This window comes from Ailuropoda melanoleuca, chromosome 2 (assembly GCF_002007445.2).
Source record: "Ailuropoda melanoleuca isolate Jingjing chromosome 2, ASM200744v2, whole genome shotgun sequence".
Lineage (NCBI taxonomy): Eukaryota > Metazoa > Chordata > Mammalia > Carnivora > Ursidae > Ailuropoda > Ailuropoda melanoleuca.
Genome location: NC_048219.1, coordinates 19,685,739 through 19,711,742, shown reverse-complemented (window position 1 = coordinate 19,711,742; position 26,004 = coordinate 19,685,739). Strand labels below are relative to the sequence as shown.

At 46.9% G+C, this 26,004-nt stretch overlaps 2 protein-coding genes across 2 annotated transcripts in view; one reads left to right on the top strand and one right to left on the bottom strand.

Moving 5' to 3' along the window:
- CFAP57 (cilia and flagella associated protein 57) overlaps positions 1-18,725 on the bottom strand; it is a 74,430-nt gene extending 55,705 nt beyond the window's left edge. The window contains exons 1-7 of the mRNA XM_034654382.1: positions 18,689-18,725; positions 18,099-18,269; positions 13,673-13,989; positions 12,427-12,713; positions 10,487-10,694; positions 7,284-7,436; positions 269-408 (exon numbers count right to left, since the gene is read on the bottom strand). Of these exons, the coding sequence (XP_034510273.1) occupies positions 269-408; positions 7,284-7,436; positions 10,487-10,694; positions 12,427-12,713; positions 13,673-13,989; positions 18,099-18,269; positions 18,689-18,725 (1,313 nt within the window). The remainder of the gene's footprint in view (positions 1-268; positions 409-7,283; positions 7,437-10,486; positions 10,695-12,426; positions 12,714-13,672; positions 13,990-18,098; positions 18,270-18,688) is intronic.
- On the top strand, positions 18,559-25,730 carry EBNA1BP2 (EBNA1 binding protein 2). Its single transcript, XM_011232758.3, has 9 exons — positions 18,559-18,789; positions 18,873-18,956; positions 19,158-19,327; positions 19,974-20,097; positions 21,117-21,206; positions 22,853-22,928; positions 23,160-23,253; positions 25,231-25,393; positions 25,500-25,730. The coding sequence occupies exons 1-9, from the start codon at positions 18,724-18,726 to the stop codon at positions 25,548-25,550; spliced, it is 918 nt and encodes a 305-aa protein (XP_011231060.1). The 5' UTR covers positions 18,559-18,723; the 3' UTR covers positions 25,551-25,730.
- Positions 25,731-26,004: the final 274 nt, after the last annotated feature.

Sequence of the window (26,004 nt, the reverse complement as noted above, 5' to 3'; positions counted from 1 at the left end):
TTCCAGGGCGCCTGGGGGGCTGAGTCGGTGAAGCGGCTGCTTTTGGCTCCGTGCTCAGTGTGGGGCCTGCTTCTCCCTCTCCCTCTGGCCCTCCTCCCCGCTTGTGCTGTCTCTCTCAAATAAATGAATAAAATCTGAAAAAAAAATCTTTTCCATTGAAAGCTTCTAAGTAATTACATTTTAAAACTCTTTAATTAAAATAATTCACATGAGCAAATTTAACAACTGAAATCTTGCACGCTACGGTAGCAAAGCCTCTCATCCTTACTTTGATTCATAATTCCAGATGCGAACGGATCGATCCAGAGAACAGGTGGCAATGAGGGGTTTGCGGATGCACGTAGCTAGACCAGTGATGGATGCCGAGTGCAAGGGGTACATCAGATATTCGAAGTGAGCAGGCTCCCCCTGGAGAAATCACACAGAGTGAGATCTGGCAGAGTGAGCTAAGGCGGGCTGTGCACTTCAGCTGTCCGAACTACCATGAACATTAGTTAGCCTGGATGCACAGGAATCAGGCTGTAGGAAGACTGCTTTAATGTCATGCATGTTTTCCGATGCCACTATTATTTTGAAACATTATCTTAATGGCAATAAAATATTTTATTCCATAGATATACCAGAATTTAAGATAGCTATACCATCCCTCTACTGTGGGAACATTTCAGTGGGTTTCATGTTCTGTTATCTAGGAGTAACACCAGACTAAACAACCTTGCGTGAACGTCTGTGTACCTCTCTGATTATTTCCTTAGATCCTGCAGTGTGAGTGTCCAGCACTAAGCCTTTGAATGTGTAGGCATCTGCTTCAAAAGACACCCATCTTGGAGAAACATATTGCCAGCTGCTGGCCAAACCACCAGGTAAGGAAGTAGACTGTCCCCACCCATGGAGGTCCCTTTTTCAGAATGCCCTGGATAACTTAGATAACGACTACTTGCTTGATCCCACTTCTCCCTTCCTGTGCTCTCAAACCCACTCTTAGGCTTTAAATTAGCCAAAAAAGAGTGGAACCCACAAAATCCTCGACATCCCACCCTTATAGCCTCATAAAGGCAAAGCCCCATGCCCTCCTTCTCTCTCCCCATGACCTCACAGCGTGACCCTCACGTGTGCTGTGTACCCTCCAGAGCCTGGGAGTAATAAATCATGTTCCCCAAAGTTCCCTGATGTTTTTTTGCTGAAATGCCTCCTGCAATCACAGTAAGAAACAAGAAATCTCTGGCCCTGGGGAGAAGAAATGTCTGGGGGTTTGCTAGGAGTAGTATGGGCCGGGGCAAGTGCCTCAGCCACTCCTGGCAATAGCATCACTATCGGCAGGCTGGGACTGACACAGAGGATACCTTTCTAGAAGTAGGATACCGGGGGGGCGTCATTCTAAATTCTAAAGGCCTTGATAGGTACCGCCAGATTTCTCTCCACAGGCACGGTGCTGCCCTGCCACCAGCAGCAGTGAGAGCTGGGTGAATGATCCGAAGTGAAAATGTATTCTATTACACTGGTCGTGTAGACTCCACACGTTCTGTAACTGGGGGCATTATCGCCGGGACACCTGAATGAGGAGCGATGGCTGGGAAATTCAATGAGGTGCACGTATTTGAGGTCCATTCACAAGCAAGACAACGGCTGGGATGGGGATTCCCTCAAATTCTGGCCCTTTCCCTCTTATCAACTTACCTCCATCCACTCATCTTTCCCTACCACCTCGGAAGAAAAGGTGCTGTGCTGGGGTCGTGGGGCAGGCACAGTTATTCCCATTCTTTTCCATGTCTCAACCTTTCTTTCTCCGATATCTTCAACCTCCCTGTCCCTGCTGGTACATTCCTGTAAGCTTTTAGACACACTCAAATCTCGCTTATCTTAAAAACAGCAGCAGTTCTCTTTTGTCTTTTTTCTGCATCTCTGCCAGAGAAACTGCACAATGATGGAGAATCAGGCAAGCAGGCTTACTGCTTTCACTTAGAATTCACGACCACAAGCCTCCAGTGGACCCGGTAACTCCACCAGGTTTTTCAATAAGTTCACTTTCTGAATCTACAAGAGATACCAATTTCATGCCATTTATTTTCTTTCCAGGCCTTCTAAACTCTCTTCCTCTTTCTCCCATCCCCACAGCTCATCTGATGACCTTGCTCATAGTTCCTTGATTTTGTATCTTTATTTTCTTTATTTTTGTATCTCAGGGGCAGAGCTGTAGACTGTCATAATCAATTCATGTGCGGCCAATTTTTATCTTATGTTTATTTCATTCCTTTGTTCTTTAATTTTCATTCTTGTTCCTCCCTATCCAAGGCACGAATTAATGTGTCCCACTTATGTCCTTGGATATTTCTATAGATGGCATTCTATAGATGGCTTCAGATTGCATTCTGTAGTTTTACTTTTTTCTCTCAACCATCTATGTTGTCATATGTATAATCATTGCTTCTAATTTAAGTTTGGCATTCTGGAGTATGCTTCCAGCTACGTCACTCCTCTATCACTACTAGGAATGGACATCTGGGCTGCCTTCAGCTCTCCATTACTACGAACATCAAGGTGAATGCCTTTGGGCATGTTCTTTAGTGGACCGGCATGATGCAGTTCCTGGTCTGCATCCAGGGGCAGACCACGGATAACCAGATGCATGCATTCTCTCTGTTTGATCAGGAACTATCAGACTGCCCTCTAGAACACCTGTGCCAGTTTACACCCCCATCATCATCATGTTAGGGTTCCTATTTTCCCTTGTTCTCAGAATTCTCTGGTGAGATCTGACTTTCTAATTTTTGGTACTATAGAAATAATTCTTATAAAGAGGCCTCTCAGTTGTGACGTGCAGGATCCATGACCCCACCACGCCGGCCGTGCTCTCTGGCTGCTGCAGCCACCCCTGCCCTTGCCTCTGGTGCACGTTAAAGATCCCAAACAATGCTGAGCAAAATAAGTCATCAGAGAAAGACAATTATCAAATGATCTCACTCATATGTGGAATTTAAGAAACAAAACAGAGGATCATAGGGGAATGGAAGGAAAAATAAAACAAGACAAAACTAGAGAGGGAGACAAACCATAAGAGACTCTTAATCATAGGGAAAAAACTGAGGGTTGCTGGAGGGGATGGAGGTGGGGGATGGGGTAACTGGGTGGTGGGCATTAAGGAGGGCAGGTGATGTAATGAGCACTGGGTGTTATATAAGACTGATGAATCACTGAACTGTACCTCTGAAACTGATAATACACTATTATGTTAATTGAATTTAAACTTTAAAAAAAGATTCCAAACCATGACTGACTCCAAGCACTTCACAATCAAATGAAAAAGGAGAAATCTTTGAATTGAAGGCTGAACTCAATAGGGAAAAGAAAGAAAAGAGGAAGGAGGCTGTGAAGAAAGTGAGTGTTGCCATGACTATGGGGAAAGACGTCAGCTCTCTCTTTCCAAATGTAGTGAACTGTATGCAAACTGACAGTCTGGAATTAAAGGAGCTCACGTATCTCTATTCGATGAACTACTCCAAGAAGCAGCCAGACATGGCCATCATGGCTGTCAACAGCTTTGTGAAGGACTGTGAAGATCTTTATTCTCCAATTTGGGCCTTGGCAATTAGGACCATGGGGTGCATCTGGGTGGACGAGATTACACAAGATCTCTGTGAGCCCCTCTGCAAGTGCTTGAAGGATGAAGATCCCTATGTTTGGAAAACAGCAGCAGCAATTTTGTGTGGCAGAATTCCATGACATCAGTGCCCAAATGGCAGAAGATCAGGGATTTCTGGATTCTCTGTGGGATCTCATAGCAGATTCAAATCCAGGGGTGGTGGCTAATGCTGTAACAGCATTATCTGAAATCAGTGAATCTCACCCAACCAGCAACCTGCTCGATCTGAACCCCCAGAACATCAGTAAGCTGCTGATACCCCCAAATGAGTGCACTGAATGGGGCCAGATTTTCATCTTGGACTATCTAATCACAACCCTAAAGATGACTGGGAGGTTAGAGCATCTGTGAGCGTGTAACTCCCTGGGTATCTCCTGCCAACTCAGCATTGGTGCTTTCAGCTAATGAAGTTTCTAGAGTTGTTACCCAAGGACTCTGACTACTACACTACTGAAAAAGTTGGCCCTTCCTCTAGTCACTTTGCTGTCTGGGGAGCCAGAGGTGTGCTACACTGCCCTGAGGCTACTTAGGCTGCCTCATCCCACTCAACGTGCTTTTTGTAGAAGATGGCAAAACACGGAAGTGCCAGGTCTTCCTTGCAACATGGAAGGATCTTCCCAATGAAAACAAACCTCAGTTTTAGATTAAGGAATGTCCTTTAAATGCTGACCCTTTCCAGCAAGTTGGAAAACAACGATGTTCATACTATTGTCAAGATGAATGTGGAAGGGCAGGGCATGCTGTACCAATCCCTGAAGCTCACTGATGGCATCAGGATTTTGGCTGAGCTACACATCCAGCCACGAAACCCAAGTTACACACTGTCACTGAAGTGTAGAGCTCCTGGAGTCTCTCAGTACATCATTTTGAAAAAATAATAGACTAGACTGGGTCCAGTGCCATCTGGTGACCCTACGATTAGTGCAAGCCAAGAACTCAAAACTGGAAGAAATGACATTGCCATGTAGAATCTGAACCCAAAGATACTGAGGCCACCCACCAAGGCAGTGGTGAGTCTAACCTGTGCTAACATTAGGGTACAGCCTGTTGGATAGTTTTAGCTTCCTGTGAACATTTGTAACCATTGCTTCAATCATTTCCCACCTCCTGCCACCTGCCGCTGCTGTCTGTCCTTACTTGTGAGCTTCTCCACAGCACGCCAATGGCTGGCATTGTTGAGTGTAGATGATATTTTGTAATCGAAAGCTCATTTCAAAAGCAGAAAAAGACAAAAAATATTAAAGCAAGGAAAAGTATCACTGAAAAAAAGAGAAAGATCTAAGACTTGCTTTAATTTGCATTTTTCTGTGTACAGGCAACAGAAATTGCTTGTGAGAGTGACCAGATTTTGGAACTAATGTACAAAGATTTCACAGCGGCCATTATAGATCTGTTCAGAGAACTAAAGAAAACATGATCAAAGAAGTAACTTCTGATAACAAGGTCACATCAAATAGGAAACCTCAAAAAGGTATAAAAATTGTTTAAAAAATAGAAATTCATGAGGCACCTGGGTGGCTTGTCAGTTAAGCATTTGATTCCCGGTTTCAGCTTAGTTTGTGATCTCAGGGTTGTGAGATTGAGCCCCATGTCAGGCTCCACATTCAGTGTGGAGTCTGCTTAAGATTCTCTCCCTCTCCCTAGGGGTGCCTGGGTGGCTCAGTCCTTAAGCGTCTGCCTTTGGCTCAGGGCGTGATCCCAGCATTCTGGGATCGAGCCCCACATCAGGCTCCTCTGCTGGGAGCCTGCTTCTTCCTCTCCCACTCCCCCTGCTTGTGTTCCCTCTCTCGCTGGCTGTCTCTCTTTGTGTCAAATAAATAAATAAAATCTTTAAAAAAAAAAAAAAAGATTCTCTCCCTCTGCCCCTCACACCCACCCCACCACTTGTGCAAGCTCTCCCTCTCTCTCTCTTGCTCTCAAAAAAAAAAAATAGAAATTCTGGAAGTAAAAAGTACAATAACAGGAGTGAAAAATCCACTAAAGGGACTCAAAAGTAGATGTGAACTAGCAGAAGAAAGAATTAGTGAAGTTAAGGACAGATCAATAAAGATTATGCAATCTGAAAAACAGAGAGAAAAAGAATGAAGCAAAATGAACAGAACTGCAGGTAAATGTGGGACACCATTAAACATACCAACATATCTACAATGGGAGTACCAGAGGAGAAGAGAAAGAGAAAGGAGCAGAAAAAGATTTGAATAAATAATGGCTGAAAACTTCCCAAACTTACTGAAAAATATTAATGTACACATCCAGGAAGCTGAATGAACTCCAAGAAAGATAAACTTAAAGAGATCCGCAGACACATGATAGTAAAAATAACAAAAACCAAAAACAAAACAAAACAAAATCTTGAAAGCCTCAAGAGCAAAATGATTGATCAGTTCCAAGGGAATTCCAACAAAATAATAGATAATAGATTTCTCAGCAAAAATAATAGAAGCCAAAAGAGAGTGGAATAACATGTTCAAAGTACTCAAGAAAAAACTGTCTATCAAGAATTCTATATCCAGCAAAGCTATCTCTTAAAAACGAAGGTGAAATAAAAACATTCCCAAAAAGAACTAAAAGCTTTTCTTGCTTGCAGACCTGCCTTCCCTGACACACTGAAGGAGATTCTTCAGGTTGAAAGCAAGTTACCCCAGAGGGTAATTTGAATCCACAGAAAAACACAAAGAACACCAGTGAAAGGTGTTACGTCATTACAGAAGATAACATAAACACATATTTTATCCCCGCTCTTCTTTAACCTGAGAAGGCCACTGTATAAAACAATATGTACATTATGCATTGTTGGCTGCATGGAAACGTATTTGCCAATAACAACAAAAAGATGGTAGCTGGGAGCAAATCTGTACTGGGCTAAGGAAGTGACTTCAGATGGTAATTCAAATCCCCAGGGACAAACACAAGAACCAGAAGCAATGAAAATGGTCTAAAATCGACTGTGGTAATGGTTGCATGACTCTGTGAACACACTCAAGACCACTGGATTGTGTACTTTAAACATGTGAATTGTATGGCGTGTGAAAACACACCAATACTCAGTAAAACTGTTATTTAAGAAAAAAACACCGTTACTGAAAAAGATATGTTAAAGTCTCCTACTATGATCGTAGATCATGGTGTATCTTCCTTGTTGTTCTGTCAGATTTTCCTTTATATGTTTCGAGTGCATGCTATCAGGTGCATACAGTTTTAAAATTGTAACATCTTCTTGATGAAGAGAGCCTTAGAAGTTCAAAATGATTCGCTTCAACAGTGCTTTTTTGTTGCAACGTCTGCAGCGTATTTATGCTAGCCTTCTTCGTTATTTAAAAACAAAAGAGAAAAAAGTAAACGTCTTTATATACGTACGTGTCTGTGGAACGAGCAGCTGTCGCAGCACATAGAACTTTCCGAGGTGCAGCTGCAGCCTGAGAGCAGAGGCACAGTTTAGCCCGACCGGCGACGCCGGGTGTCGCTGCAGCGACCGCGGCCCGCTGAGCACAGCACAGAGCGTCTACAGCGGGATCTTAAGGCTAGAATTTCTTTGGCTCTTATGAAAGGCTGAACGAGGCGTGCTCGGCAAACTTGGATGAAAATCTGCCCACGCGGTGACGAGTCCTTGGGCTGGAAGGAAGTGTCGCAGGGGAAGGCTCACCTTGCTGATCTCCGTCAGGGACATGGCGATGCTGTATAGTTGGTTCTTGCTGGTGCTGGCAATCAGGGTTTCCTCCGAGGGACTGAAGCACAGGCAGAGGATGTCCTGCTTGTCAGACTGACTTGGCTCGTTGCTCTGGGGGTCCAGGGGAATCTGCCCGAGATGCAAGACAACTGTTAGCAATGTCCCCACATTGTCAACCAGCGTGTCCTCGGGCTTTCAGAGTTCCCTCAGATCCTTTCAGCTTACAGACTCCCAGACCAGCACGCGTCCAAGCGTCCTCCTCACGTGTGGAGAAGGGAGGGCTCGAGTCACCTCGGTTTCTGTGGGTTTTGTATTCACCCGGACGTGACAAGTGGCTAAGAGACAGCAGCACGCATAAAAGTGGTCACTCTCCACATCTCAGTGTGAGACCCCCTCTGAACACAAGTGTTGGTTTAAATCCCATTCTTGCCCATCTGTCAGAAGCCCAGTGCGGGGGCCACCTCGTCAGGCACCCCAGTGTGCACTTCGGGATAGCAGAGGGGAAGGTGATGTCTCCTCTTCCATGTGGGGCAGGTGACAGGGCAGAGAAAGGAGAAGGGGTCACACAGCAGCCCAGCCAGCAGTCCCTGAGAGGGCCTGGAGTTCCCGAGTAGACCTTTTAACTTAGATTTCCTTTTCCCCTGCCATTGCTTTTCGTCTGCTAACAACCAAACTTCTTGAAAGGCTGGCCTGCACATACCATCTCCACAGCCTTACCTCCCATTCAGTTCTTAATTCCTTCCACTGCATCATTTACTGAAATGTCCTCATCAACCTTAGAAATTTCCTTATCACCAGAGCCAGAGGGTCCTACTCAGTCCTCATCTTCTTGACTTTTCTAGATCCTGTGGCAGTGATGGCAGCACCTGGCTCCCAGGGGGCCAGGACACCAGGCCCTCATGTTTCCCTCCCTCTGCCTGGAGTTCTGTCTTCCTGTATACGCCCTATTGCTTCCTGTATACCCCCTATCTGCCAGGACAGTGAGGGCTCTGGGAGGGAGAAGCATCTTGCCCTGCCCTGCCCTGCCCTGGGATGAGTGGGCCCTAATATCACCTCAGTGTGCTCACCGGGGAACTGCCCTCTGCTGCTACATTTACCACACTGGGCATGGTAGAATGGGAACCCACAGACTGAGGACCTTGTCTGTGTCCCAGTGCCCGGCAGAGTACCGTGCATAGCCGTGCTCAGTGAAGGAGCACGTGCTGTCCTGATGCTCTCCAGTGAGGTCCTTGGGGGAAGTGGCCATGACTGATTCATCTGTCTCGGGCACCAAGCACGGAGCCTGGGCCATGGGAGGTGCGCAACAGCCGTCTGTTAGATGAGCGAGGGAACGGCCAGTACTTCTCCGTGTCCTCTGCGGGGTTCTCATTCTGCCTCAGACTCTAAATTAGGAAATGCTAAGTTGTGTCCTCTGCCCTCTTTGTCCCTGTTCCTATATTTTATCTGTCAGTGATTTTGCCTAATATGAGGGTTTCAATGAAAGCAACAGTAGTGAAAGTAATCACAGTGACAAATCCTTAAAATAGTAAACATAAAAGCATCAGCTCTGTGCCGGACAAGCTAAGCGCCCTATGTGTGCTGTGTGTGCGAGTGTGTGTCTTCGTACTGATCTTGCTCCCAAAGTCTAACCCGCATTGCCAACTGATTCACTTTATTCCGGGGTCTGGTCAGATGGCACCTTTCTCAGTGAGGCCTCCCTGAGCCACTCTCTCCAGAACAGAACCCCTTCTCAATCCCTGTCCTTTTCCTAGCTTTATTTTCTTTACAGCACTGATCCCCGTGTGACATTCAGTTCATATTTGTTTTTCTGTTGGCTGTGTTCTGTTAGCGTCTTTGCTTCCCCACTGCACCCCAGCCCCTAGCATAGAACCTGGTACGTGGTAAGCCCTCAATATATATCCGTGAAGTGGCTAAGCAAACACAAGACTGAATTGCCTTGAAAGGAGGCAATGTAAACTCCTAATAATTCCCCTTGGTTTCCACTCACCTCGCTCTAAGCCCCCATTTTCCTACCACTGGCATCTTTACCCAGGCATCCAGTTTCCACGCTGAGGCATCATCTCTGGGAGCTCCTTATCTCCGACTGTCCACGTCTACTGAGGGAAAGGGCTATAGGCTTAACCTCTACAAAGGCTCTTTCCCTGCTAGTCACGGCCGTGACTAGACCTCACGACTGGTTGGCTTGAGTAACAAAGCCTCTGAACTGACACCGAAGCATGGCAGTAGTAATTGCTCTCACTCGTTGAGCGCCAAGCCCTGCACACACCATCTGCACGGCTAAACCATGGTTCATCCTTTTGATAACCACTAGGGCCGGGCTACTTTCTCAGGGAAGAAACACAGGTTTTGCTGGATTCAGCAACTCGTCTCAAGTCACCCTGCCAATAAGGGCAGAGTCAAGTCTGGCTCATTCACTGTGTTTGTAGCTACTGCACACCCAATGCCTCCAAACCCCACTCCCTCCCCATCAGCAGATTGCTTTTCTTAAGTGTAATGCTCTTCTGTTCAAAAACAGGCTGTCTGCTGAATTACACACACGCTCCTCAGGCTGGCATTCGAGATCTTTCACCAGCCTTAGCTCCCATCTTTTTCCTTTCAAGTGATTTCAGTTCCTCTCCACCAGGGAAAATATCTCCCAGACACACCACCTGCTCCAGGTCCATGGTGTCTCTGCTTCACCTGTTCTTTCCACCTGCAATTCTAGCCTGTTCCCTCCCATCAGTTGTTACCCTTCCTCCAAGACCCCTCCCGAAAGATTACCACCAAACACCCAGAGCCTTCCTGGATCTTCCCCAAGCACAGATGATCTCTTTCCATAGCAAGTATCACTTGTTCCACAAACATTTACTGAATGCTTATGTGCCAGACAGTATATACTTGATGTTAAATATCAGTATAGATCATAAGATGAGTTTTATGGGAACACTAAGCTTCAAAGAGAAAATATAACTTGCCAAAGTTCTCTTCCAGAATTCAAATCCAGATTCTCCCCATTTTAAACCCCACTCTGTCCGCCCCATCCTAAAGCTCCCCATAAGGACAAACGGCTCAAGTCTCCATTTCTACTCAGTGTTACCACCCTCTCCTCCCAGCAAACTCCCTGTCAGTGCTCTGCTGATGGAGATCACATGTGTGATCCAGGAGGACCCCCCAGTTCTGCTTCTTCCTTCCCTCCTTACCCGGATTTCCCTGCTCTCCCGGTAAAAATCCTTCTCTTCCATCTTCTCAAACAGTAGAACTCTGCCTGGCCCAGCGGAACAGGCAAATCCCTTTGAATAGGCTGCAGTGGCGAACACCTGGGGCATGGCCAGCTGGCTGTGGCTCCTGGCCAGCATGACCTGGTCATAGGAAGGGACCGGGGAACTGATGGTTGGAAATTCGATCAGGCTAGAAAAAGAAAATAGCATATAAAGTTTACAGAGACGATCGCTGCTCTGGGTTGTGGAAGAAGTCGCCCACTGTGCGCCCCATAGCCAAAATGCCACCCTTTGGCCTTGGACTGCTATACAAACTCCAGAGAGAGACTGGAAGGTTACACATTTATTTGGTAGTCCCACCCCCTGTGTGGTCACTATTATTACTCTGGTTGTTGCACGCGTTACCATCCTCCTTTTGTTTAGGGAAAGTGGCTCAAGAGTTTTCTAAGACACACGACTAGTAGGTAGGAGGGCTGAGATTTGAATCCAGGGTTCCATTTTCTCCCTCCCTTCCTCCCTCTCCCTTTCCTTCCCTCCCTCCCTCTTTCCTTCTTCCCTCCCTTTCTTCTGCCCCTCCTTCCTTCCACATAACGAATATTTATTGGAATTATACTGTGTTAACAACTCTGTGAAACAGCGGTAAGTAAGATTGACAGTTCCTGCCCTCAGAAGCTTAGAGTCTAGGGGACAAGTGCTAAGGACTGCTAGGGAGCAGCTGGGTGGGATGGGAGCCGCCAGTCGGCAGGCAACAAGGATTTTCTGAGGACAGTTACAGAAGATGTACCCATCCGGGCTGAGCAGAGGCTGAGAACTCCTAGCTGACCTGACAAACAAATTGGACTCTGTCGGTATGTGAATGTGCCCAGAGCCGTGGGGTGGGAGGAACGACACGTGACCGAGCCCAGAAGCAAGAGTGCGTGAAACGTGTGGTGGACAGAGGCAGGAGCTGATGGTCCAGATGCAAAGATGGCTCAGAGCAGCAGGGACGTGTGGGCCAAGTTCAGGGGTCTGGCCTTTATTCTTAGGGCACTGGACCCACTGCAGGGTTAGGAACATGGCAAACTGGAGGGCAGAGGGACTTATTAGGAAGCTCTTAATAGAATCACGATCGAAAAAGAGAGGTCAAGTGTGTGGGGGATGGTAAAAACTGGTGGACTGAAAGTTACCCAGGAAGAAGAATCTATCATATGCCATGTGCGGGAGGGCTCAGGCTCCGGAGCCAGGCAGACAGTGTTATGATCTTGGGTGAGTCACTTCACCTGTTTGAGTCTCATTGTCTGGTCTATAAAATGGGCATGATCGTAATATGCACTATGTAGGGTAAGACTCAAATGAGAATACGTACAAAGTGCTTCACACAGTGTCCAGTACATATAATGGTACACTCTAATACGTTTGAGATATGGCTATTATTGGCTGTAGTAAACTTGACCTGAGCCCCCACTTTACTCCATATGCTTTTGTCAGATTTACCAACAACTTCCCAGCTCTTCTTTGTGGGTCTGTCGGCTCCTTCCAAATTGTGAGGTCCTTGAGGATGCTTGTCCCCAGCACCTAGCAAGGTACCTTGCACACTGCCAGGGCTTAGTGGCCAGTTACTGAATTGAATCAGAAAATTAGGCAGCCACCAGAAAATGTCTATTTGAAAATCTGTGGTTTCGAAGACTAGTCATGCTGAAATACTTATAGAATGAGAGTAGGTCTAAAAACAAAAAGAATTGTATTTAGGCCGTGGTCATTACTGTCAAATTTGTGCGTGAATATAGAGGAACATAAGAAAGGCAGAGGGAAGATGAAAAGAGTCGATTTTAAGGTGTGTGGGGGGTTCTGAGTGGCTTTAAAAGAACGCTATTTTTGGCGTAAGGCTATTGGGATGACGAGCATTTATTCACAAGAGCACCGGCCCAGAGGGGCGCCATTACCTCTCTGATTCCTGGATCTTCCCCAGGTTCTTGGTCTCACTGCTGGGCTCCTTGACCATTATACTTGTCTCCCAGCGCTGATCTCCAGATTCAAAGAGGAAGAGCCTGCCTGTGTCAGTGCCAACGATGATCTTGTCATCAGACACCCAGGTGTGGGCTAGATAGTTTTGGGTTTCTCCCCTCTGAATATTGGTTTGCTTCAGGGTCCCCTCAGCAAAACGGAGGAGCTTAAATATCCCATTTCCAGTGACACAAACCTGAGTGTTATCCTGGGGATTGAAGCTCACCTGTAAAATGTGAAAGGATAAAACTAATCTTGATGGAATTACTTCTCATTTTAAGCGTGAACATTTATTTCAGGTAGCTCAGAGTATCCTTTAAGCATCACAAAGTCATGATAAATTTTGATACCATATTTGATAAGAGCACAGATTCCTTATATTTGTAGGGCCCATGCATCGTAAACTAGAAAACCTACAAAAATCATTTTACTAAGGCCAAAAAGAAGATAAACAGGTCTTGACAAAATAGAACAAAGGCTCAGCTGGAAAAGGAGGTCTGGTGGGTTTACGTGCCCTGTCCAGGGGGAATGGGACCATGTCAGTGAGAGCTATACAGTCTCCTACCAACTAGGACGTACAGTAATGGCAGTCAAGCTGCACCCCTACTAGACGGCGAGCAGCTGACGGGCTCTAGTTTCTTCATCTCTGTATTCCCAGTGCTGGGTTCAGAGTAGGCATCTGATAAATGTTTACTGAATCTCTTGGAAAGGATGTACTCTACTCAGGATAGGGATGCTGGACCCGACATCACCAAGGCCCAATGAAATAATCTTCTGGCTTTCTCTGCCTTTGGTCTGATTCTGTGGTCACCAAGTAACCTCTGATTACTAATTTCACCTCCCAAGTTCTCTATCACTAGGGAGGAACTACACCAGGTAAATGATAGGAGTACTCTGGTTAACCACCAGCCTCTCGTGAGAATAATGGAGTCCATTCCTGAGACACTGACTGGCTAATATCTCTGAACATGAGCAGATCTGAGTTCTTGAACTTGTAAAGCTGAGTACCAGATCCTAGCCTGGTCCTATAAAAGTACTATAATTATGCAGACCACGTGTGGCTGTTGAGAGACTAAATTTAAAAATGCAAATGAAATCAGCACTGTTCCTGGCACATAGAAAGCACTCCATCAAGATCCTACTATTTTTCATAACTTGCACGATACTTGTTATGAGGGGAGGTACCTGGTAGACAGCATTGTTCTGAGAGTCGGTTCTAATAATGGCCATTACTTTCTGTTTTTCCCACAGCCAATAGACAAGGTTTGACTCTGGAGGTGATGTCTGAGTCAACAGGTATTTGGAGTCTGGAGAAAAGGCCATGCTAATAAATCTCTGAACGGGGAAGTCAAAATTATTAAGAATTTTGCGCTTCCGACAAGGGATGGATGACAGTTCATAAATGGTGATGACGGGTTTTTCTTGCACAGTCTCGGAGATAGCGAGGTATCGCCGATTGGGACTGATGGACAAGGCCAGCATGCCCTGACTCTTGTCTGAGCCTGTAAACAGAGGTAAAGGTAACAGATAATGAGGGCAGATCGTGCTTTCACCATGACTCAACATGAACCAGGCACAGCGGTGGTGGGTTTGACCCATGGGGGAAAGGCACAGAAATGGTAACTGTCAATCCCTGCAGTCCCTTGGTACCACTATGTCTGGGGTATTAGGAAAATGACGAGGATGGGTACCTCGCTGAGGCTGAGGTAGGAGGAGAAGTCAGGAAAGGATGCCAGGAGGACAAGGTGGGGCAGGTGACAGGAAGAGCAAAGGTGTGGGTGTGGGAAAGGGTACGGCATGGTGGAGAGCTGCAAACAGTGGGGTATGGCTGGAATATCACATGCGAGGCAGGGGAAACCAAAGGTGGGCCTAGAGGGGTGGAATAGGGTAGGACTTTATGCTCAGAGCCACCAGCACTCAATGCTCCTCTACTTTTGAGGCTGAGAGGCCAACTGCTGGAGTCCCCAGGCTCTTTCGTGGTTTGGTCATCTATGTGATGTTCTGGCCATGAGACAGCCACAGAAATCTGCTGGACTGGCTTTATGGTAAAGCTTGTGCGTTCTGCAAAACCAGAGATGGATGCATTTTCCTGGAATATGTTGGTGATATCTGGAGATGGAGCAGTCATCTTGCAACCATGAGGTAACAGGCACGAGAACAGAAGCTGTGGTCTAGAAAGCAAAGGCTGAGGCAAAGATTAAGTGGCAAATACTTTATTTGGGAGATGAAATCAGGCCCGTGTTATGATTTTCATGGACCTCTTCTGCCATTAATGGTAAAAATTAATAAACTGGTTTAAAAAATAAAATGGTAAAAAATTATATTTTATGACTGCATTGGTATAAAGAAGACTGTAATGCAGACTGGATTTATTATTATTACATTCATTTTCTTGGGTGTCTAAAAGTATCACCGGCCAAGGCTCTGTGCTTCCCGTGCCGTGTGGATAAGCCGGCCTGGATTCAAGCCCAGGGCAGGGAGGGTGAGCAAGGCCGGAGAGATGTGCAAGCCCTGATGCCGTGGGCCCTGCGTTCTTGCTTCACGATGAGCTGCAGCAAGTCTGGCCAGTGAAGCACCTCTCGGGAACGGCTGCAGGGAGTCACTGTGCCTCAGCAAAGAACCCAGGTTTTAGGACACTGGGAGCCTTGTGTGAGAGTTTGGAGTTTACCATGGAGGCAAATGAAAGGCCACCAAGAAATTTTTGGAAGGGTCAAATGTGTGTCACAGAAAGGTCCCTCTAGGGGCACCTGGGTGGCGCAGTCGTTAAGTGTCTGCCTTCAGCTCAGGGCGTGATCCCGGCGTTCTGGGATCGAGCCCCACATCAGGCTCCTCCGCTATGAGCCTGCTTCTTCCTCTCCCACTCCCCCTGCTTGTGTTCCCTCCCTCGCTGGCTGTCTCTCTCTGTGTCAAACAAATAAATAAAATCTTAAAAAAAAAAGAAAGAAAGAAAGAAAGAAAGAAAAGTCCCTCTAGCAACTGTGTGGGAGACAGTCCTGGAGGGAGGGAAACCTGGGGCAGATTATTTCAAACACAGGATGGTAGTGACAAGCAGTATGAAGGCTGGGATGGGAGATAAGAGAAACGCTAAGTCCGAAGGGTGGTTGCCTGAGTGAGGCCCGGGAAGGAAGGCGAGATGTGAACAATGACTGACATCTGGTGACGGAAAGTAGGGGTGACAGCTGGGAAGGAACACAGAGAGGTGGGACGAAGGGGGGGAGTTAGGGGTCACGGTGAAGATGACGTCCACTGCTTTCTGCTGAAAACAGCCCATCCAAGGATTTTATTTTTATTCATGTTTATTTGGTTCTAGCTTTTTTCTGATTTCTTTGTTTTTTAATCCTAAAACCTTTACTTCATCTTGTGTTCAGGATGGTAAAAGGCATGAAGTGAGAATTTAAGTTGATTCCCATTTCTCAAATACCTCACTAGTTGTCCCAGCAGATTCCTAATGCCACCTTAATGATATATCAAATTCATTTACGTATATAAATATATACACCTGGGTTTCTGGGACATTTATACCAGCGCTACATTATTTTTGTAATCATAGCTTTATCATGTATTTGACAGTCTGGCAAAGGAGGGTCTTAAGGGAAGAGAGGGAGCAAAAAGGAAGGGACAATTCAGTTCTGGATATACTGTGTGGGAGCCACACACTGCGGGACATTTAGGTAAAGAGGTCTAGCCGACAGCTGTACGTGATTCTAAAGTTCAGGGACGAGCTGGGACTGAAAATGCACATTTGAGGGAAGAGTCACAGTGGGACGCTGAAACTGTAAGCATGGATGAGACTGCCTGGAGGAGGCAAAGGAAAACTTCTCCCTCCTTCCTTGTGTGCTTTTGCGCCAGGGCCATACCTGGCGTAGCATTTGTCCTCATTTCCAAGCCCTGCTCCTTTGAATACATACTTGTCTCCACAACAACACTGAGAGCTCGCAGAGGGCAGGGCCGTGGCTTTCTTGCTCATCCATCCGCCCATCTGTCCGTCCATTCATCCATTCATCCAATCACCAGTGCCTGACACCAAGCGGGTGCTTAATATATGTTGGCTGATCGCAGAGCTTGGAAAATGCTTTCGTACTGTTTTAACCCAGTTGATGACGGACTCCTCCTTGAAATAGTTTCACCTCTTGCATGGATCTCCTCCAATCTTTTTGGTTACTCCTTTGAAGACTCTTTTGCTTGCTCTTCCTCAGTTCTCCAGCACTAAATGTAGGAGTGTCCCAGAGTGCACTCTTTTGGGTTCTACTGTTTTATAAATACATTCGCTCCTTAAGACAATCTCTGACATTTTGAGTGACTTTATATTTCATCTCTGTGTGGATGACCTTCAAATTTCTATCACCAACCTGGACCTCTCTTCCTTGTAACCAGACCCAAAATAAAACTGCTCACTTAAGATCTCCATTGCCTCACTAGTGGGCATCCCAATCTTACCATGTCAAGAACTAAGCTCCCCATACTCTCCACAAGATGTGCTCCTTCTTCCGTCTCTTCTATCACTATCCCTACTGCCTGCCACCACCCCACTCCAAGCCAGCATCTTCTCTCACCTGGTCTCCTGCTTCCTCCCTTCCCCTCCTTAAATCTGTTCTCTGTACAGTAGCCACAGAGCCTGCTGAAACCTAAGTTAGATCCTGTTACACTGCTCAGAAGCCCTCCATGACTTCCTCCTTCATCAGAGGATGGTACTTCTTCATCTGGCCTCCCCTTCCCCACTCCTCCATTCACTCCACTCTGGCCGCACTGGTCTCCTTGCTATTCCCCTAACACACTAGAGACCCTCCTAACTCAGAGTCTAAGAGAGGAAAAGTATAAAGCATAAAAGAGACAATATAGGAGAATATATTAATAATCTAGGGGCAGGGAAGAATTCCTTAAGACAGAAAAAGGAAAAGGCTGATAAATTTCACTTCGCTGAAACTAAGGATTTCTGTTCATCCAGATACCACAAAGAAGGAGAAAACACAAGATCCAAAGCGGGAGGAATTCTATAGAGAATATATGAAGTGTGCCCATAAATCAATAAGAAAATTATCAAAAAGAAAAAAAAAGAAAGAAAAAGAAAAAATGAATAAAAGACTTGAGCAGGGCATTCATACAAGACTAAATAGGAACAGCCCATAAACACGGGAAAAGCTGTGCATCCTCATTAGTAGTAGAGACACGTACACTAAAACTACAGTGAGATACTCTTTCTCAACCACTAGCTTAGCAAAGAGTTAGGAAGTTGGACAATGCCAAAGGATGGAGAGGTTGGGAGGGAACGGTGACTCTCATGCATCCCAGTGGAAGGATAAACTGGTACTCCCATATTACCCAGTAAGTTTAGTCCTGGCTTGCGTGCCCTGCAGAATGTGTGCAAGTGGATGAGCGTACACAGATGCATGAAGCTTCATAGTGGCACATACTTCGTAATAGCAAAACACTGTTTCCCAAATGCCCACCCACACTAGAATGGATAAACATATTTGAGACATTTGATTCATATGATGGAACACGTGTATGTAAGTGGGCCAAAAAACTTTCCTTTCGGTAACACTGTTGGGATTATGGGGTTATATTTGGCACCTACGGTTAATGTCTGTGTCAGGATGGAAAGGGTTTTTACCTGGAATGAATTTTTGCCACTTCTGATCCACATTGTATTTCACACAGTTATTTCCTGAAGGAAATATAATGATCTGTTCATCGAAGAAGAAGATATTGTTGGCCACGTGGGATCGAAGACCAAAAACGTGCAGCGACTGAGCCACCACGGTGCCCCGCCCCGGAGCCCTTCCTCAGCTCCCCCCGCCCTCCAGCGCCCACCTCACCCCCTCTTGCGCGGGGCTCCTGCTTCTCCCCTCTTCTTCGCTCCTCACGGCTGCCTGCTTCTCCAGCCGACCCCCGGCTACGCGCTCCCACCTTTCGCCTCCTGGCTCCGGATCGCCAGACTACTCGTGTATCCGGCGGTAGAACTCCTACGGGTCCCAAGCAATCCTGCCTCTCTCAGACGCCGGAGCGGTTCCTATAGCAACGGGAAACCGGAAGTGCCCTTGCTGCGGCCGGAAGCGGAAGTCCCGGTGGAAAAGTTCAGCCGCGGCAGAGAGCGGTCGGTGCTGGTGGTGCTCGGGTCCACGTGGGCCGCGGTGTGAGCGCAAGGGCGGCGGGCAGGAAAGGCGCCCCTTCCCGCCGCGCGGGCCTGGGGCCACCCGGCACCGTCGACTAGAGTGGACGCGCGCGCTCGCTGCGACATGGACACTCCCCCCCTGTCAGGTTCGGACTCGGATTCTGATGATTCTCTGGTCACAGACCGAGAGGTAGGTGGCAGCCGAGCTCGCGGGGCTGGGCGCGGAAGCGGGTCCGCACTCCCCCGGTGCTGACTGCCGATTGTGCCCTGCAGTTGCAGGATGCGTTTTCCCGAGGACTCCTGAAGCCAGGCCTCAATGTCGTGCTAGAGGGGCCGAAGAAGGCTGTGAACGACGTGGTGAGCTCGGGCGCCTGGTCGGGGGTCCGGGGACACGGGATGCTCACCAGACACTGTTGTGCTTGTCAGACTGGGTTCTTGTCCCAGGGAAGACAGCCTGCGCGTTGCCAGGAGGGTCAATTACCGACCCGGTTGTTGGGGGTGAGAGCTTTGTCCGTTGGCCCGTGTCCTTCGTGCTGGCTCAGTGTCTGAATTTCCTAGAGTGGCCTGAAGCAGTGTTTGGCTGAATTCAAGCGGGATCTGGAATGGGTTGAAAGGCTTGATGTGACCCTGGGACCCGTGCCGGAAGTCAGTGGACCCCAGTCAACACCTCAGAACAAGGATCAGAAAGCTGTTGATCCAGAAGATGACTTCCAGCGCGAGATGAACTTGTATGTTTTCAAGTGTGGGAGTTGTGGGTCCCCGTGCTTCAAGAGTGGGGAGGTGGGGAAAGTAGTGCGTCTGTACTCCTCAGAAGTTGTCAGAAGCCTGAGAGTAAGAAGGAGGGCCTCTTTAAACTCGAAAGAGCTAAGGAGATTGTGCGTGGTTGGAAGAGCTCCTTGGTCCACCAGTTATAATCCAAATTCCAGTTTATTTTATTTTTAAATTTTAATTTGAAGTATTCAGTTTTAAAGTTTTTTTGTACTTTCAGTTATTTAAGCAAAAACTTGTTTCTGGAAGCTTATATGAACTTTTTCCAGTGGCTACATAAGAATTAATAATTAGTATTAGTTTGTAAGTTAATGGGTATTTTTAGTGTGGTCACTCTCTTAAACTGATTTATTTTTAGCAGAACTCCCTCCCTCTCTAAAGAGTGTATGGCTAAATTTCTCCAAGATACCAAGTTAATGAGGCTTTTATTACGTTTTCATTTGTGTGTGTATTCCTGCTGGTGGAGGTCAGATGTTGAGAGTTTTTCTGATCATGGATAACTCCGAGGTTATCCTTGTCAGATAGGCAAGTGAGAAGGAATAGAAGGTCTCTCTCCCTTAGCTTATTTCTCAGTTTGTCCCACATCACACTGTCCTCCATCCTCAGCTACCGGCAGGCCCAGGCTGCGGTGCTGGCGGTATTACCCCGCCTTCATCAGCTCAAAGTCCCTACCAAGAGGCCCACTGACTATTTTGCAGAGATGGCCAAGTCTGATCAGCAGATGCAGAAGGTAAGAAACAAAGGTTTTCTCTGGAAAGCTGAGGCTGTATACTTAAGTGTGGTCAGCTGGCTTATCTCCTATAATGTTTTTAAAAAGACTAAGCCCAATAATAGGAAAGTGGTTGTCAGAGGACAATTACTGTCTTAACTGTCTACTTCAGACTCATGCCAGTCACCACCAATTAGATAAATATAAGGATGCTTTTTCCTAATTTAAACATTCAAGGGGAGGAGAGGTACTATAAGACCTGTGGTTCTGGAGATTACGATGGCCTTCTGCATTTCCTAGCTGGTGTGGTCGCGGCGTGGCGTACAGAAGCAGCACACTTCTTGTCCTGCAGTTGCCAAGGGCGGGGCTGTAACTTGTAAACGATTCCTTTTTTCTGGGCCTCAGTTTTCTCTTCTCTAAGATGAGCGACTAATTAATATCAGATGTAGTATAATTTAGAGTGGGGTACATCTTGGTCCTCGTTTAACTGTGGGAGGAAGAGAGTTGCCAAAATTTCATCCAAGATCTATTCCAGTAGTTCTGTTGGGTCTCAAGCTGGATTTTAGGGAGCTCTTGTCTCAGTGGTCCTTGGGGAAGCTAATCTAGAGATGAGCTGGGAGACATCTCTGTACGCTCAGACTGAAATGTCTGGTCTGATGGAAAAGGCTGGATACCCGATACCGGTTTGAGTTTTAAACGTGTGTCTGGTATATTGGAGAAGGGAACTGAGGCTGCATGCTGGTTTGACCTCAGTCCGCAGACAGTAGGGTTGGGGAGAAGTTAGTTTCTCCTGGCAAAGTGGCAAGCAGGCAGTTTTGCATAAGGGAACAAACAGCACTGGGAGTGGGAAGGTCCCTTTCAGGTTCTACCACGGATACTTTCGGTATCCTGGACAAAGTGCTCAGCCTTTGGGCCTCTTGTCCAGGCTTCCTTTGAGCCCCAGTTTGCAGAACTGGGCAGATCTGCCCCCGCTCCAGTGCACCTAAGCAGCGGTCAGCCCAGATTCGAATAACGTAAGCTGACAACATTTTGTGTTTTAGATTCGACAGAAGCTGCAGGCTAAGCAGACGGCCATGGAGAAGTCTGAAAAGGCGAAGCAACTGCGAGCACTTAGGAAATACGGGAAGAAGGTGAGAAGGAAAGTGTGTGGGCATAGGATGCCGCCGAGTGTCGTCAGGCTGGGGTGCCAGGGTCAGATCTGGTTCCGTGCCCAGTGTGTGTTCCGTCTCGTGTTGAGTATCTCCCCTCAGAGGAGCCATGTGTGCTCAGGTCCGTAAACACCATCTTGACACCAGGGTCTCATGGCGGGGGGCGGGGTGGCCTGGTAACTGCCGGGGAGTCATTCATTTTGCTGGACCTCATTTGCACCTCTGTACAGTGAAGAGGTGGGTCCAGATCAGTGGGGTCCAAACCTGACCTCACAGCAAAATCACTGGGGGGAAATCTTCCAAAACAGAGTTCTAGGCTTCCGAATGTCTGGGAATCTGTGTGTATTGTCTTGCCTTCCCCCAAAAACTTCTCACATGATTCTGAGATGCATCCTGCTTTGGAGACTCCCTGGCCTAGAGGATTGTCACGTCTTTGAAAGAGCCGTATTGTTGACTGTTGTCCGGCTGAGAGGGGAAGGGGCACCTGTGTGCTTGGACTACGGACATCTGAGTTCTGATGTCGACTCTAGGGAAACGCTTCTTGGTTTTCTTCTTTATTTCATGGTTATTTAGGAGGGAAGATGACAGGAGTTAAAGTCAGGGTTGTGGGAAGAAGTGAATGTGAAGAGGATCAGCACAAGTGTTCAGACTTTGTCGGCATTTTGCACATGAACGTTCATGGTCTGGGGTGCTGAGCTGCTGTCCGTATTTGGAGTCACTTCACTGGCGGGTCCTCAGCAGAGTACGAGTAGGGCAGCATCGTGTCTCTGCAGACGGGCAGCTGTGCATTTACCGGATTGATCGGTGGTTGATAGCTGAGGTCAGCTCAGAGACTTGGGTGGTTGGTAGTAACAGAACCTGATTGATCAAAAGCGAAGAAAACTTCACTTGGGCCTATTAGCTCACTGTTTCTGATTCGAGGAAATGTCATGGCAGTGGTTCTCAGCTGGGGATAATTTGCTTTCCAGGGAACATTCAGCAATGCCTGGAGACATTTTTGGTGTCACGTCTCCATGGGGAGTGTGCTGCTTGCATCTAGTGGGTAGACGGCAGGGAGGCAGCTCAGTGTCCTACAATGCCTAGGACAGGCTCCCCACCCCCAGTAAAGAGTGATCCTGTCCAAGCTCTCAGTGGCGTTGAGATTGAGAAACCTGCCTTCGAGTATAAGCATCTGCTTTTGTCCTTACAGCTGTTTTTCTTTTCGGTGTTTTGGAAGATTGTTTCTGTTGATACTTTCATGCCCACTAACGGTAGGGGCTAGATACTTAATCTGAGGATCGGATATGGACCTAGACCTCGATGTAAAACTAGACCTAGCTTTGTAGGCAGGACTGTGTAATGGGGTAAGGGTGCAGACTCCCGGGTGTGAATTCAGCCGTGCAGTTTCTCACTGTGTGACTCAGGCAAGTTACTTAACCTCTCTGTGCTTCAGTTTCAGGGGGTGATAGGAATTTCTACTTCACAAGGTAGTTGAGAAGAGAAACTAAATATAGTTAGAGCCTTAACATAGTTCTGGCACATAGTGACTGTTCAGTGGTGATGGTAGCACAGCGCTGTTACCAGAGGGTGGAGACACTGGGATGCTGATGGTCTGGAGTGGGAGTGGCAGCCCTGTGTCTATGTCCCAGGTGCAAACAGAGGTTCTTCAGAAGAGGCAGCGAGAGAAGACACATATGATGAATGCCGTTAAGAAATATCAGAAAGGTCAGTATATCTCCCTTCTAAGGGTATAGGGGAGCAGGGGCGCTGCTGATTTTAACACCTGCTGCTCGAGAGCCTTGATCGACTCGGAACCATTGGACCTAAGGTTTGGGAATGGTGCGGGGAGCAGGGTGTGCCTCTTAAAATTAACTTAGCAGGTAACAACCTTCTTTTGAAGCTTCAGCTTTTCTTGAAATGCGTTGGTGCTGATCAGAGTACCTCTTCACGCCCTAGGCTTTTCTGATAAACTGGATTTCCTTGAGGGGGATCAGAAACCTGTTGCACGGAGAACGAAGGAAGGAGCAAAAGGCCAGCAGATGAAGAAGGGGTATGAAGTGCTTTGCTTTGGCTCTGTGGTGGGTACTGGGCAAGCAGTCGGGAGCACGATGGGGACCTCCACAGGAGTGGCCTCAGAGTTGAGAGAGCACAGTGCTGCCTGCAGCCAAGGCTTATAGGCCTATGTGATGGGTCCTTTTAGCCCTGTCAGTCTTGGAAGATTAAAGTAGGGCGCTTGGCTGGCTCAGTCAGTAGAGCACTTGACTCTTGATCTTGGGGTCATGAGTTCAAGCCCCACGTTGGATGTAGAGCTTACTTTAAAAAAAAAAATAACTAAAAAAAAAAAATCTAAAGTAGGGTGATGTAAGGATTTGGCCCATTTTAAGTGCTCAGTAAAAGGTGGTTCCTCATCTCACAGTACGATGGTTAAGAGTGTAGACCTAGGGTTCGGGTCTAGAGTTTGCCATTTTGGGTAGCTTTGAGCAAGTTACTTGACCTTTCTAAGTATTAGTTGCCTCATCTGTGAAAATGAGAAAATTGTGTGCCCTCATAGCATTATGCAGATTTAAAAGGGCTAATGGCGGATATTATTTTCTTCCTAGTTTACCTTTATGCATCTCTGGACATCAGGCCTGGGGGAGATGGTAATTTCTATAGAATATATTAATGCCGTGATAAAGGCATTTAAGAAATGGTGCGGAAGCACGTTTTAGAAACAGCTGACCCGGTCTGGGGATCAAGGTGTGATGATGCTTCCTGGAGGAGAGTCCCACCTGAGCTTGGTCTGAAGGGTGAACAAGAAGTAACTGGGAGAATAGGAGAGCACAGGTTTCAGCAAGAATGAAGAACACAGGGGAACAAAAGCGTAGAGATGAGAGCAGAGGGTTGTGTATGGAGGAACAGCTAGCAGTTGCTACCAGTGGGGGTGCAGTGTGGGGCAAGGGGGCTCGGTGAGATGTAGCTGGTGGGGCGCCTGGGCTGAGTCACAGAGACAGTGTTTGTCTTGTTAAGAAGCTTGGGTTTTAGGGGCGCCTGGGTGGCTCAGTCGTTAAGCATCTTTTCTGGGATCGAGCCCCACGTCAGGCTCCTCCGCCGGGAGCCTGCTTCTTCCTCTCCCACTCCCCCTGCTTGTGTTCCCTCTCTTGCTGGCTGTCTCTCTCTCTGTCGAATAAATAAATTTTAAAAAAAAGAAGCAGTAGCTTGGGTTTTATCCAGGGTTTTATGCCTTTATCCAGGCAAGACATTGATGGGCTTTACTTAAAATAAATAGCAGGTCATAGTCAGGTGTTTGAAAAATTACAGTGGTGCTTGCATAAAGGATGCACTTGAGGGAGGCAGGGGAACTGATGAGGGGCCTACCACAAAGTCCAGAGAGCAATGGTAATGAGCTGAAAGTGGTAACAGGCAGAGAAGAGAAAACGGGTGGAAGAAATACTCAAGAAGTTAAATTAGCGCGCAGTAATGGCGTCGGGTGTAGAGAGGGGAAGAAGGAAGGGTCAAGGCTGGCGCCCAGGTTTCTAGCCTAGGAGGCTGGACTAGATGGCAGGATAGCAGCCTCGAGTTGGAGCTTATACACAGGAGGTGAACCCAGGCTAGGAAGGGAGATGGCCTGTGGTCTTGGATATGCTGAATTTGAGATTCCTGCGGGATGACCGGTTTTAAAATTTATTACATTTGAATGTTAACTGCATGTACTGTCCTCGAAAGGAGTGCAAACAACTGAGGATGACCTAGCAAGTGTTAGTCAAAACAAGCAGCTTTCCAGAGATACGTGTTGAGCCACAAGACAGGTGTGGATCCTTTCCTGGTTCTTGCTTTGTTTTCCTGCTCTAGTGGTTAAAACCATAAGTAGATGAGCTTGCCTGGGGGGTTTTAGAGTTAAGAATGTAGGGCCAAGGGTGAACTTCTGGGTAACAGCAGCATCTGAGAGCTTTTGCTTATAGACAGGAAACTAAGGGTGTCGGTGGGCCATGGGATTCATCAGGATTTGCAGTGTTGTGGGTAACCTGTAAGCCTGCTTTTCTTCCAGGCCCAATGCTAAGCGGCGCTATAAAAACCAGAAGTTTGGTTTTGGTGGAAAGAAGAAGGGCTCCAAGTGGAACACGCGTGAGAGCTACGATGATGTATCCAGCTTCCGGGCGAAGACGGCTCATGGCAAGGGCCTCAAGAGGCCTGGAAAGAAAGGATCAAATGTAAGTGAGCCATGGGTCCCATCCCACACCTACCCACGCCCTTCTTTTCCTTGGGGCAGAAGGTCAAGCTCCTGTGTGAGCACATGTGGTATTTCTTTTTGCATAGAAGAGACCTGGCAAACGCACGAGAGAGAAAATGAAGAGCAGAACACACTAAGCAGCACCTTCGTATATGAAGAACCAAGGAAAAGGGTTGCGGACGTGGGACTTCACCATACAGTTGGATGTCTTCTGTTGGTTTCTTTTTGTAAAAAGTTCTTTAATAAACTAAAAAATTTTCAAAGAAACATAATGTTGCTTAAAAACTCAAGAATAAAAGATGGAGAAGTTACTTTTATTTATTAAGATTGCTATTTATTGATGGTAATTTAGACTTTGAGTCCAAATTGCCTTTCCTTTATGATGGATGAAGATTTAATTTACACTTTCCTCATCCTTCTAAGTAATTGTATCATGATTTAAGATAAATTGAGTCAGTGTTTCTATCATTGTGATTGTTTAAATACCATCACTGTCAGCTAGATGTACTATGATAAAATTTCCTTTGTGGTACAGATTTCGGGTTTTCCTTGAGTTAATTAGTGCTTTATTTTTCTGTGTGCCTAATTTTC